We start from the raw sequence: 13,811 nt of genomic DNA, 5'->3' as shown, positions 1-13,811 counted from the left end.
ACATATGGATGTACTAAATTACGTATAACATTTTATTTTACAGACTTGTCCCTTATAAGTCAGTATGATTCAATTGACTGCCACTCTCTTCAAGACAATGAAAGGGATTCTACGTTTTAGAAAAAAAGGAGAACATGACATCATGACCACTATCTTGCAGCTTAATATGAGTCTGCTTAGCAAGATCTTCTCTCATGTCCTAGTCACAATGATTTATGGCATCCACAGCGAGACTTTTAAAAATCCTTTTAGTGATCCATAAAAACTTCCAAAAACCGAACATCTGTCAAATGTTAATAATAACCGTTATGTGTTATTATCTCGGTCTCTAAACTCGTGGCCAAAATAGCTCATTTTCTATAATAAAAAAAACATGGAATTTACACTATCAAAGCAAAATAATAATTTTGCTCATTTTTCAACAGGATCTGCAAATTCATAGACAAGACGTGCTTTGAAGTCACTTGCAAACGAACCCCTTTGGTATAAACCCTTACATAATCGATTGTTTCTGCTTCACCTGCCTCAGCACCAGCAAGCCAGGCTCGCCCATCGAACGCGTCCAGTCAGCCCTCGTCCGATCTCGCCAAATGTCCATTAAACTGCTGGTGCGGCCGGACCTCTCGCGAGAAGAGGGGTCCCGGCCGCCCTGTGATCTGCGCATGCGCGCCGCGCCTGCGCGCAGCGTTGGGGAAGCGGAGCAGCAGGCAGGCGGCGTAACGCCTGTGTGTGTTTTGAACAGCACCAAGAAAGAAGGAGCCCCAGTTCATCCAAATTAAAGGGCCCAAAGTTTACTCCGATTGTACAAATATAGTTGCTCGTCCCTACCTGTCATATAACGACCAGTTTATTTCTGGCTAAGGTGGATAAATGATGGGAGAGGTGCGTAAACGTCTTTTTATGTTTATTTCGGGGTTTATCGTTAGCTCTTCTAGCCAGTCCTGGCTGCTCCGGAGGTATTTTATTCAGACAAAGAAGCGCCGTTGGCATTTTTGAACAAGAATGTGGTTTCAGACGAACACGGCTCCTTTACACTTTCCGTGGTTTGTAACGCCGTCCTTTTTCGGCTGTTTTCGTGTTGTCAGCTGCCTGTTACGTCGGTTCGCCCGGCAGTGTTTTGTTTGGGCCGAGCTGAGGGATTCGGGCCGGACCGGCCACCTTCCATATGCTTCATTTTTATCTTTTATTTCCGTAACGTTATCCCCGTGTGGTCTTTGTCATTTCGGAATATTAACCTTGCCAGGCTGACGTGACTACGCTGCTGTGTAATATTAACGAGAGCTCACGTTCAGCTTCTGGTCGGAAGTAAAGTGGTCAAGAGTCTAATCAGGCGCACCAACGCAGGCAGAGAAAGTTCTTTGTTTCATGCAACGTAGTCGTATATGCTCCATCATACAAGCACTACGCCGTGATGTGTTAATTAATTGCTGAGGCACTACACATGCAGAACTAACAATCAGTAGTCTTGATTAATAAGACTTCAGCCATTGCTTTTTGCAGAAGTTTAATCATTTTGACTCATAACCCCTGCTCATTAAGCTACTTCGGGGCTTATTGAAAGGGAATATGGCTGGAACTTTATTGAATCGGTTTTATTAGTAATGTTAGTGATTTTAGTTGCTTGACGTAACTGGTGTCTTCTCCATCTGTCAGGCTTCACTGATTCACTCAGGGTTCTGCCTGAGCCTTCAGGGTCTTTACATTTCTGAGATCAATTTAGATGGTGGGGGGGGTGGTGTAAATATTGTTTTAGCACTCAGGAGCTAAGGTATTCGGGTCCGAATTTGCATGTTCGTATGGCTGCATTGTGTACTGGGATCCTGTGGGGTTGACGTGCTTCTGTGCATTTGTGAAAAGAAAGAAAAAAAAACATATTCCCTATTAACTAGATTTAGATCTACTCTCACACGCCCTACACAGGGTTTCATGGCTCTGTTCCTCTGCTAGTTATGCGCTACAGCACACTACATCTGCGCAGAACGGTTTAAAAAAAACTTCTTATATGGTAGATTAGTTTTGGTGTAATGTGAAACCTTTTGGTATTTGCAGGTTGTAATTTCAGTTTTTCTCCTTCTGTTTGTTTTCCGTTGTCTCCAGGATGAGCTGTAGAGAAATGGCGGAAAGCCGTTGACTGTGTCCGCTTCGTTCTGATGATGCTCTAATTGGCATGAGAGAGCTGCTTTTCTCCATAGTGAAGGTAAGAGGGAGGTTTCAGGGATTGTTAAGGGGTCTAGTGGGCAGTTCGGGGTTTGTTTCTGCTACATTACCTGCGGTTGGTAGCTGAAAGGAAGTTTGCTCCATGTGACTCCTGTTCCAACCCTGTGCCATGGAGGGGGCAAAAAAAACACACTTTTTTATTGCTTAATATTAATCTTCAGCAACATCATCAATTGCATAAGTGACCTTCAGTTGTTGAGTTATCCACTTTAGGCCACACTGGCCAGGTCCCAGCAGCAGACTGAGGAAACGGTAGAAGTGTTTAAGTGAAGGGATTGTCATTGTGAGACACTGCAGAACAGCACACGGTGACACAATAAAACGTGTCCTCAGCTTTTAACCCATCAGCCTTGGTGAGCAGTGGGCAGCCATGACAGGCACCCGGGGACAGTGTGTGGGGGCGGTACTTTTGATTAGGGCTGCACAATATTGGGAAAATATGCGATATTGTTGTTGAATATTGCGATAATGATATTTCTTATGATATAACATTTCCCTAGAGAAATGCTTTTTAAATTATTATTATTATGATTAGCTATTTTTTTTAAATAATTTATATATGTAATGATTGTACTAAAATAAACATAATATATATTCATATGATCTAATTAAATCTAATTCAGGTTAAAAAGAAACAATATGTCAAGGAAGTTGCAAATATTTAGACTTCAGAACATTATGAATGATATTGTGATTTCTGGTTTGCTGTTACCATAGACCTGCCAAAACAATATGATTGCTTTTTATTTACATGTAACCATACACTCATCATGAGTGTCTTAAAACAAGAGCATCTTTTAAACTAAATATTTCCTTGCCTTGCCTGTTTTTTATATATATATATATATATATATATATATATATATATATATATATATATATATATATATATATATATATATATATATATATATATATATAAAATATTATTAAACAAAAATAAAATAAGAAAATACTATTAAACATAGTGTACAGGGCTTAAAGAAATTGGTGTGTAGTGGAAACACTAACATATTGTCAACATACACATAAATAAAAAATTATATTAACATGTAAACATTACATGGCCCAGTCTAGCCAATAGCATTATATCACCTATTTGGGAGGCGGGTATAAAGATAGTCAGGGGCCCATCTTTTTGTACCTTGGTACCTAAATTAATGCTGCGTCCGAAATTGCATTCTACTTGAGTAGGTACTACATTTGAATTTGTACATACTGTGCTACCGTTAAAACAGTATGTTCTATATAGTATGAATGAGGGTAGTATGAATGGAATTCGGACTACATTCGCTGTGTTGATGTTGTTTTTTTTTTTTTTACTTTTACAGCGGGCATTTTCTCACAAGTGTAATTTAACCACAATGAACAATGTTCTCCTTAAGGTACTTACACTTGAAAAGAGCCATTTCCCGCCATGTTTCGAATATGATGCCACCTCTTCCGCTGCCTTATGGGATAGTGAGTGTCCATCGAATGCCTAATACAGAATTCGGCTGGAAGTAGTAGGTCATCCGGGTACTTCTCGTCTACTGTTTTTTGAATACAATGAATTTGGACATACTACTCTCCTCGCCGCCATACTGTTTTCCACATTCAATATAGTGTGGCGGCGGAGGCCAGCCATGAGAAACTTTACACCAGAAAGACGAGGTGTAGGGCTGGAGGAGAAGAATAGACACCTCCCTGTTATGTAGAAGCCGGAGAAGTAGGTATTGGCTATTGGTGCCACCTACTGGCTTCTGTTCAATAAAAAGCGTTATTTCGAACTCTTTGCGATACAGATATCACGTATACTATTATCGCGATAACGTAAATTTTTCGATATATCGTGCAGCCCTGCTTTTGATGACGCTTCCTTAACCGCTAGGCCACCACTGCCCCATCGTACTACATCACTTTTATCCTCCACTCTCCCGACATCATCTGCTGCCACTTCCTCCTCCTTGCACGAGTCAGGGTTCAGCTGCCGGGACTGGTTTCTTGCCCGGTGTTTAGTAAGACCACCTTCCGTCATGGCGCGTGTAATTAGTAAACCAAAAAAACGCACACACAGAGATAAATAGTTGAGATCTCAAACTTTTTAAGGTAGAGATCCCTTCAGGATAATACTTGCTTTTCAATGAACCTCTTAACTGAATTAATATTGGACAAGATCACAACATAATCGAACCTAATATATTTTGTTGTCCATCAGCACTTTGAAGTGACCTCATTAAAAAAGAAGAGTGGCATTTATTTGATTTAGGATATGTTACCAGTTACTGTGACTCTAAATCAAAGGTAAATTAAATGTGCACCCCAGTCTGTGACCTCCCAAGTATGCAACACACATGCACAACATTGTTTTCTAAAATGACATTAGTCAGGGTTGAAAAGTCTGTCTGCATGTTTGGTGGAAGATGGAAGCCCTTTACTACACTTGTGTGTCTTGCATATTTACAGGAACAAATCATCCAGGGTGCATGAGAGCTTTCAGTCACTATGGGCTCCTCCCATTTGAAACTTGTAGATTTATAGTTTGTGTGATCCAAGCCAAAACCATTACCACTGACCTGTCATCCTTTTTTTTCCCCTCCATTTGTTTTTGTAGTTAAAGATTAAGCCGTGATCCTGAAAAAGGACGTCAGACAGGGAGGAGCTGGCCATGTCACGGGTCCCAACCCCCCCTCCCCCAGGGGAAATGACATCAGGACCTGTGGCAGAGAGCTGGTGTTACACGCAGGTCGGTGTGTGAATTTGAGTGGGAAAGGGGATATCTTCACTTTGAACCACCGCGAGAGGCTGAAAGACAATATCTGGCTCATTTTGATGTAATCATGATGTATTCTGGTATAAATATTCCTTATATTGCATTATGACATGGTGCTATAAGCTATATTTCCCCAACTTTTGAAACTTCTTGTTATTGAGTTTTACTATTATTAGTAAATTTTGACATTGAAGGATAAACCAATAGTATCCCGGTGGCTTGAAGAATGGACTTGTAGGAGCTTAGTGGTAAACAAAAATGTCAAAGCCTCCTAATGTTGCGTCAGCAGTTCATAAAGCACACAGTAGTGTCAGATAAACAAATAAACACACATGATCCCATGTCTTGACTGTTCTGCAGGTGAAAGTTGTCAAGTTCTCATATATGTGGACGATCAACAACTTCAGTTTCTGTCGGGAGGAGATGGGGGAGGTGCTGAAGAGCTCAACCTTCTCCTCTGGCCCCAACGACAAGATGAAATGGTGAGCCTATCCAGCACCTTAGCCATTCATTAGAAACAGCCCCCCAGTGTGGCTCATCCTTGAATCAATCGCTTTTCCAAGCCACAGACTGCTGAGTTGGCTTGTCTATTTTTTATGGAGTATCATGTTGTGTGGCTTCAGGCTATCTGTTCATCTTAAACCTGGACCAAAGTTTTCTCTCCCTCTCTCACTTATATATTTCTCCTCTCTTCCTCGCCCCTACTTTCTTCTTCTCAGGTGTCTTAGGGTGAACCCAAAGGGACTAGACGATGAGAGTAAAGATTATCTCTCCCTTTATTTACTCCTTGTTAGTTGCCCTAAAAGTGAAGTCAGGGCAAAGTTTAAGTTTTCTTTGCTAAACGCCAAAAGAGAAGAGACTAAAGCCATGGGTATGTGTTTTCCTGGATTCTCTGAGCCTCATAATTAGTGTTGACATAGTACATGTAATCCTGGTTTGCTTCATAGCTGTCAAAAACTTGCTCCTGTTCGCTTACAGAAAGCCAAAGAGCCTATCGCTTTGTCCAGGGAAAAGACTGGGGCTTCAAAAAATTTATTAGAAGAGATTTTCTTCTCGATGAAGCAAACGGACTGCTTCCCGATGACAAACTGACACTTTTCTGTGAGGTAATTACTGAATAAGCTTTTGTGAATCGTTGCATAATAATGTGTATTAATGCTGAATTGTAAATTAAATACTCCCTCTCCTGTTTGCTCCTGTAGGTTAGTGTAGTGCAGGATTCTGTGAACATCTCAGGCTTCTCCAACATGAATATGTTGAAAGTCCCAGAATGCCAGTTGTCCGACGACCTTGGGAGCCTTTGGGAAGGGTCGAGGTTCACAGACTGCAGCCTTTTTGTTGGGGGTCAGGAGTTCAAAGCACATAAATCAATTCTGGCAGGTGAGCTGTATGTTCTGTACATTCTGTTTATGCTGCACTCTGCTCTGCTTTATGCTGTGTGCTGGGCCCATTTTTATCTAAATGAGAATAAATTTACCAAATTTAATGTTTTTTTTGTTTTTTTTTAACCATTAAAGCAAGGTCGCCTGTTTTCAATGCCATGTTTGAACACAAAATGGAGGAGAGTACAAAGGTAGGACATTAAAAGACAGTTCGGGGTGTTTTATGTCGGCATCATTATTATTTTAATATTAAAGTTTTTGGGTGCGTGTGTGTGTGTGTTGCTCTCCTACAGAACCGTGTTGACATTAGTGATGTGGAGCCTGCTGTCTTTAAAGAGATGATGGGATTCATTTACACAGGGAAAGCTCCTAACCTGGAGAAAATGGCCGACAACCTGCTGGCTGCTGCAGACAAGGTATATATGGTATATATCAGCTTTGGGTGGGACTTGTGAAGGGTCACTGGAAATTTGAATCTGACTGATGTTGTCTCCATCGATGTCTCTATTTTTCTGTATGTATGTGTATGCCTGCCTACCTTTTGTTTTTGTGTTTGTTTGTGTCTGTATGTTAATGTTTGCTTCCTTCTGGGTAGTATGCTCTGGAGAGGTTAAAGGTCATGTGTGAAGAAGCACTGTGTAATAGTCTGTCAGTGGAGAACGTAGCTGACATCCTTATCCTGGCTGATTTGCACAGCGCTGAGCAGCTTAAAGCACAAGCCATAGACTTCATCAACAGGTGAGCTCAACATGCACAGCTAGGTGAACCCGTACTCAAAGAATCAAGTCTTGTCATGTGATTCTAGGAGGAGCTCCAGCTGGAGGCTTGTATACTTGTCGACCTTGTAACGGAGACTAATGCTTAATGTTGTGATCTCTGTAATTTGAGTGAAATTGTGAATATCTGACCATCAGTTTAGTAACATCTTGCTGCTAATCTACAATGTTGCAGTAAGATGTCTAGTGAAATTGCTGGAAAAAGGGTGCAAAGACTCTCCAAGAAGATACTGATGTTTAGTTGTTGTTTTTGGTCCTGGTGCAGTGAAAGAGTACAATGAATTTCTAATGGGAGCCAGAAATAACATCCTAGACGGCATAATATTCCCCAACTGCTATAGTCAGATCTAAACCGAAAGTAAACTTGTGGGGTTTTTTTTTTCATTATTGAGAAAGTTGTCCCTCCAGTTAAAGGATCAATATAAACCAACTGAATGTACTTTGAAGACTTGCGAGTTGTCAATAGATGAGTGGCCATTTAGGTTAGTCTTGAATTCCAGGCTGGTTTAGTAAAGGCCTTCAGCAAAGAGTCTATTTTTTATTACTGCATTTAGCAGGCCATTTCTTTGTTTTTGTTTATGATTTACGACTAATGTCTTAATTATGTTACTCCTCAGATGCAGTATTTTGAGACAACTGGGCTGTAAAGATGGGAAGAACTGGAACAGCAAGTACATAAAACCCTCCTGTTGTTTTCCAGTGCTGTTTAGCCAAACTTGTCCAATAGTCATTGATTCTGACTAATTTTTTCCCCCCCAGTCATGCTGCAGATATTATGGAGACTGCTGGTTGGAAGGCAATGATACAGTCCCACCCTCATTTGGTGGCAGAGGCCTTCCGTGCTCTAGCCTCAGCTCAGTGCCCCCCATTTGGCCTACCCAGGAAGCGCCTAAAACAGTCCTGACCCTAGTTTTTAACAGACTGCATAAAGACACGAGAGGAATATAACAACAACAAAAATCTGCCACTTCTCTCTGATGCTGTCCTGAGAGTCGAAGTGGGAGGACCGAATTGTTCCACTGTTCACTCTGCTCCACCAGAGAGGAGAAGGACTTAAAAGCATGAGTGTTTCCATGCCAGCTCCCTGGCCTCCAGACAAGGAGTCTTGGAGCTCTAATGCCACAGACGTCATTTTTAAAATGGCCTTAACTTGTTCTGCCGCCCCCATCATGTATGTGGTCCTGTGCCTGCTACGACTGACATTGGACCTTTCCAGATTGCACTAGTTTTCCTGTAATGCAGTAGTTTTATTCTGTTGATGTTCATCTGTATTTTCAGTTGGGAAAAGTGTGGCATATCCAGATTAAGACCACATGTTTTTGGTGTTTTTTTTTTTTTTTGTTTTTTTTTTAATTAATGCCCATATTAGAGGCATGTGAATTTGATTAAATGTGGTGAGTTTATGTACCTATCTATGGACAAAACCAAACTGAAGATGTTGCACCCCTCCATTGGATAAAATGAAGTTTTTTTTTTGTTTTTTTTTAACAAATTTTTATTTCTTTTTAAGTAGCCAAACCGACTGAGTACTACTTTGTGTTCCTGATCAAGTATGTTTGTGGTTTAAAAAAAATCTATTGAAAATATAGTGTTACTTTTGGTGCATTGTGTTTTTTATTATTATAAAAATCCTTTTGCATGATGGGACGCCAAGAATTTTTTTTATTTTTGTCCCTTAAAGATGGACTGGGTCTGGTTCAACAGAAAATAGTCCCTAAAAAAACATCAGACTGTTCTAACGTTTCTGGTATAAAAATGTTTTGTGGTACAAAAACACATCCCTGTCTGTGTGATTATTTTCTTGCAATGACTAAGGACTCAGCAGCTGGTTGATACTGACTGGTGCCACTTTTCCATTTGCACATACAGTATAAACAATGAAGTCAAGAATACCTTGGCGGTGGTGTTCCATCTGTCTATGTTGTTTATGCTAGATATACAAATGCGTTAAGATGAGAAAGACAACTTTACAAATGTTAAATTGACTTGGGGAAAACATTGACTTGGCCAAATAACTGAATTTTTATTCTAATTAATCCTGGATTCAAGATGAACAAACATTGTGAACGGGACATATTTTTACCTTGTCCCTCAGGAACACAATCCAAGTGTTTTAAAGGTGTGTCTGGTGGTTTGCAAATGTATTAAATTAAGGGCTTTTCAGTACTTAACAAATAGCTGAAGATTGCAAAATTAACCATTACCAGTCACACACGTATTCTGGTCACTGCCGTGGTGTCTAATAATCATTTAATTGTGCACATGTACAATGGTTTGATGTGACAATGGTAACACTTTACGCCATGGTAACGATTTTCCTTTAGAACGTTTGGAGAACAGCAGTTGTAAAAACCAGTACAATACAAGGGCAAGATGAAGATATTGATTACAATGGCCTTTGGTAAGGAATACATGATCTTGGGTTTTTTTCCCCTCAAGGTCACAGTACAAAAACTGAAACGCAACAGACAAGAGGTCCTGCTATAATGTCATCATCACATGGGTGGAAAAGGGGGTGGGGGTTTACAACAACTGATCAGGCTCTAGAACAGGGTTACGCAGCCAGGCTACATATTGCTGTTGAATGACGCCGTCATGGCACCTACTAGCAAGTTTATTGAATTAAGGCCTTCAAATTAGGCCTACAAACCTCACAATTAATTAACTATTGATTAGCAAGATTATCATCTCCCCTGACTCAGAACCAGTGTGAAGAATCAGGAATGCAGACTTTTGGTCTTCAGTGAAGTCAAGGTAATGGTCTTCAGCACAGCCTGAGTAACCCTCGCACTAGGGCCTGTGGGAACCTGAAGAAGTGAACGTTGTCAGACCAGGTTACCCCATGGAGGTGTATGGAGTGTCACTGTGGTAATTATAGTCTGGACAGACCTTCTGCACCAGTCTGTAGTCTGTGCTAAAGAAGTCAATGTAGATGCAGATGACCTTGAAGGGCTTCGAACACAGCCAGGACACGTGACTTTGGGTCTGCTCCTGGTAGCACACTCGTTCCAGGTCATGTCTGCATAAAGAGGTCCTCTTGCTGCGGTCGGTCTTCTCGTACTCCACGCGACAATTGAAAGCCTTGGAGTCCCTGGCCTCCTCCACGGCCTGCTGCTGGGCGGCTTCGAACTCCACAGCTTTGGAGGGCGGAACTAGACTGACCGACACATTGCCCTTGCCCGTGGAGTTGTGGCGGAAGTAGACACTGAAGGTGCCATTGCCGTGGTCCACAATCTTACCTGTGATGAGAAGGTTGAGTTTGATGGTCTTGATGTTGGAGTGGAAGTCACCCCATCCAAACATCTTCTTGAACTTGCCTGTTTTGACAATGGGCCTTCGTTTGGACCGGACCAGCACCTCCTCTGCCTCGGATTGGTTGGCCAGCCATCCCCACAGCTCCTTGCCATTGAAGGAGTTTATGGTTGCGCTGGTTTGCACGTCATCTGGAATTGGCCTGGCAAAGAGCCTCATGGGCTTCAAGAGACCAGGGTGGGACTCGTGTGGAGAGCCGTTCCCCTCCTTCTCACCTTCCTTCAAGCTCAGCAGCCCTAACATGGAGTTCCTCTCTGCTGCACGAGCAACCTTTCAAAACAAGAGGAGGTCAAGTGTGAATACAGACTTTTGATTGAATTTGTGTGTGAGATCTGGTCATTTCAGCTCAAATATCATCTCTGCATTTGTTCCCCTGCATTTGTTAAAATGTCGTTTGAAGTGCGTTTAGCTGTAGTTTTGGTTAAAAAGTAAAACACTCCTATCTGAGAATGGATAAAACTAATGTCAGGCAGTTGCTGCTTGACAGGCTGCTTTTAAATGTAAATAAACTGTTAAAAGTGTTCCTACTGTGGACAATATGAGTTTGAGCTCATGACCATGAATAACATTAGGAATAAAGAAGAGAATAATGAGACTGCATGGAGGGATTTGAAGCCAACAGTGGAAAGCAAATGATGCAAACGGAGTGTAATGGTGTGGAGAGACCGCGAGTTCCTGCATTCTGTTCGGTGCTCAGTACCAGACCCCAGTGCTGAAGGACACTATTGGCACAAAATTAAATCCTTTAAATGAGTCAACATTTCAACTTTGACAAACCGCTCTGGCTGGAAGTACATGCTACTGTACACATGCCCACCAGGAAGACCCCCACAGCGTTTGCTGGACAAAACCATTTTGAAGCTTTCCTCTTAATCTCCCTTTTACTGCATCAAAGCCCGTTTCCAGCTCAATTTTAAGACACACCAGTCCTTTAAATGGGCCATTATCTGGCCCACACTGAGGACAGAGTAGGGTGGAACTCATTAATTTATTATTTCTCGGTCTCTTTTACCTACAGAGTGTTTGTAAGATGGCACTTTAAAACTGCTTGCACTTCAGACCGGGTACCTTGGGGCATTGCTCTTCAGAAGGGAGAAGAAAGGGTTGAGGAAGGAGGGCAAGCATTTCTCACACACACTTTCGCAGTCTGAGAACCTCAGAGTGAGATCACACCGAGGGGAAGCAGCTTTGAGCCGAGATGAGCGCAGGGATCACAACACATCCCTGACATTTTTGAGACAATTTGTCTACTGATGAGTGCAGAAATCACTGAACCCCAGCGGGCCAATCTGCTCTAACAAGACCTGACAAACAGAAGCTTCGTTACGGGCTTCAGTGCCTGGCTCACATTAGCACCTCGTACCTGTTTCCACAAATGTTCAATCCAGCAACAACGTAGGATCTGCCGCCCCAAAAAAACACCGACTACTCTTCAAGCCCATTTCCAAATGAATGCGAAGTGACATTCCCAGAAACCTCACAGCCATGGCTTTTCACGCTGACTGAGAATCGGTGCATGAAGCTAAATAATGAGTTATGAGAACAGGTATGGAAACGCATATGAAAAAGCTGCCTCTGATTCAAGGATGAGGTCCATCACTACAGTGAACTGGGACAGGAGGGAAAAGCACAACGAGACGGACACAATCCAAGCAAGGATTAGGGTTTCTGACATAAGCTCTTGTGGGAAAAAGAAAGCAAAAACTAATCAATGAGCCAGAGATTACAGAGCCTCTCCTAATCCGCCCTCAAATGTTTGTTTTTTTTTATGCTCAATATGAGTTTCATAGTTCATTTAAAAGGAGAGGATGAGGCAGAGAGCATAATTGAGCTTGGGATGAAGGTAGAACGGGTCCCTGGAGATGGAGTTAGGCTGGTAGCGCGACAGCGGATGTCCTTTAGATTTAAGCAGACGTCCTGGCTAAAAGCCTGGTTGACGTTTTATTCCAGCGCACGGCCCAACTAAAGTCAATTTAGGATATTAACACGGGAAAATGAATCTTAGTTTTGCAAAAACCTGCCCAGAGCAGATTGATGGATTAAAATAAAGCAGTCTGTGGTTAAGAAAGATAACCTTTAGCTCGGGTGGAATATGGTGCGTATGGGATTTCCCCCTGGAGAACCGGGGTTTTGATATAAAAACACCAAACACACTTTCTGTATAAACCATAGCAATTCAAGCGCACCTTTTTGATTCGGAAATGCAAAGAAGAAAAAAATGTAAGTGAGCAATGCACCTTACCGTATGAAAACATATTACCAGCAGGACTTGGCGAAGCTTTGGCATCTTGCCGTTTTTCATGAATGTCCCTCACAAGAGCAGTCAAGAACAGGCGACACCCAGTCTCACCCTCAACTGTGCCGATTCGGTGAGTTGTGCACCATAACTGTCCTCAACTGAATAATAAAAAAGAGAGAGAGAGAGAGAGAGAGAGAGAGAGAGAGATTAGGGGGAAATAAATAACTACTTATAATAAGAAGAAGCACGATGTCCTTTAACAATGAATCGGAGGTTAAATAAGCACTTCTGAATCGGCGGGATGAAAGTGGACTTCAGGCGAAGGTCTCAGCAGGTTAGAACCGGGACCGACCTCTTCCGGCGCGCTGAAGAACCCTGCAGGAGAGCCCGCCACCGAGCGCTACAGCCGGCGCCTGCGAAGGAGCATCCCGCCCCGGCCTCGGTCGCCAGAATATAATCGCCTTCTTGGACTCGCCGGCGCGACTCCGGCTTCAAATCCTCTTAGACGTCCTCATCCGTCCCCGTCACAACGCGCGACAAATCATTGTTTTGGGGTTTTTTTTTTTTTGGAAGAAAATGAGCTTTGCGGGCGGTCCTCGGGGGGAGGAGAGACGCAGATGTCGTCCGGCGAGGATCAGGACTTCGCTCTGGAGTTCGGCCGCGAGTTCGAGTCCCTCCTCGGACCCGCTGGTTTATACCTGGTTCGTATGACCTCACTCTCAATCGATTATATCACACGCGTACCGTTGGATCAAACAACTGGGATGTTCGCGTTTCCTTCAGACCCATCAAATCCGCCTTTTCAGAGAGATGATAAAGCTATAATGAAGAGGACAATGGCAACTCCAAAACCCCCAAAAACCTTATTACATAACTTATCCGGGTACTGATGCACTTAGAAATGCAGTTACCTCGCAAGATTCCACTTGTAATGTACTGCCGGTGGTTATTAAAGGGCCAGAAAGAACACGGCGCGACAGGACGCTACATTAGACGCCAATTAAAAGCCTCTGGCGCCACCGCGCGGCCGATCCTCGCCAAATGCGCACACTTTCACATCACGATCTGTGATGTTACGGGCACCTTTTACATTTTACATTTAAGGCATTTGGCAGACGCCCTTATCCAGAGCG

General features: G+C 42.5%; 2 protein-coding genes across 4 annotated transcripts; one reads left to right on the top strand and one right to left on the bottom strand.

Annotated features, from left to right (window-relative positions):
• The first annotated feature begins 696 nt into the window (after nucleotides 1-696).
• On the top strand, nucleotides 697-8,896 carry spoplb (speckle type BTB/POZ protein like b). The gene is made up of 12 exons (XM_028980529.1): nucleotides 697-882; nucleotides 2,098-2,197; nucleotides 4,811-4,942; nucleotides 5,330-5,451; nucleotides 5,689-5,840; nucleotides 5,948-6,075; nucleotides 6,172-6,349; nucleotides 6,487-6,542; nucleotides 6,645-6,767; nucleotides 6,947-7,089; nucleotides 7,745-7,798; nucleotides 7,887-8,896. Exons 3-12 carry the CDS (start codon nucleotides 4,865-4,867, stop codon nucleotides 8,029-8,031), a joined length of 1,179 nt encoding a protein of 392 aa, XP_028836362.1. The 5' UTR covers nucleotides 697-882; nucleotides 2,098-2,197; nucleotides 4,811-4,864; the 3' UTR covers nucleotides 8,032-8,896.
• A 471-nt stretch (nucleotides 8,897-9,367) lies between these two features.
• On the bottom strand, nucleotides 9,368-13,607 carry nxph2b (neurexophilin 2b). 3 transcript variants are annotated; one of them, XM_028981863.1, is made up of 3 exons: nucleotides 13,590-13,607; nucleotides 12,682-12,836; nucleotides 9,368-10,709 (listed from the first exon to the last, which is right to left on the bottom strand). In XM_028981863.1, the coding sequence occupies exons 2-3, from the start codon at nucleotides 12,739-12,741 to the stop codon at nucleotides 9,963-9,965; spliced, it is 807 nt and encodes a 268-aa protein (XP_028837696.1). In that variant the 5' UTR covers nucleotides 12,742-12,836; nucleotides 13,590-13,607; the 3' UTR covers nucleotides 9,368-9,962. The 3 variants fall into 3 exon arrangements, with proteins under 3 accessions (XP_028837696.1, XP_028837695.1, XP_028837694.1); XM_028981862.1 differs by lacking the exon at nucleotides 13,590-13,607 and adding an exon at nucleotides 12,965-13,561; XM_028981861.1 differs by lacking the exon at nucleotides 13,590-13,607 and adding an exon at nucleotides 13,031-13,561.
• Between the last annotated feature and the right edge of the window lie 204 nt (nucleotides 13,608-13,811).

The sequence above is a fragment of the Denticeps clupeoides genome, chromosome 5 (assembly GCF_900700375.1).
Source record: "Denticeps clupeoides chromosome 5, fDenClu1.1, whole genome shotgun sequence".
NCBI lineage: Eukaryota > Metazoa > Chordata > Actinopteri > Clupeiformes > Denticipitidae > Denticeps > Denticeps clupeoides.
Note: the sequence above shows the minus strand (reverse complement) of the source record. Positions and strands in the feature narration are given on the sequence as shown.

What these genes read in the sequence shown, in the direction of transcription:
- spoplb (XM_028980529.1), top strand. Translation starts at nt 4,865, where the DNA reads ATGTCACGGGTCCCAACCCCCCCTCCCCCAGGGGAAATGACATCAGGA. An exon ending in TGCTGGCTGCTGCAGACAAG is followed by an intron (nt 6,768 to 6,946) that starts GTATATATGGTA and finishes CCTTCTGGGTAG; the next exon opens with TATGCTCTGGAGAGGTTAAA. An exon ending in GGGAAGAACTGGAACAGCAA is followed by an intron (nt 7,799 to 7,886) that starts GTACATAAAACC and finishes TTTCCCCCCCAG; the next exon opens with TCATGCTGCAGATATTATGG.
- nxph2b (XM_028981863.1), bottom strand. Translation starts at nt 12,741, where the DNA reads ATGAAAAACGGCAAGATGCCAAAGCTTCGCCAAGTCCTGCTGGTAATA. An exon ending in TGGTAATATGTTTTCATACG is followed by an intron (nt 10,710 to 12,681) that starts GTAAGGTGCATT and finishes TTGTTTTGAAAG; the next exon opens with GTTGCTCGTGCAGCAGAGAG.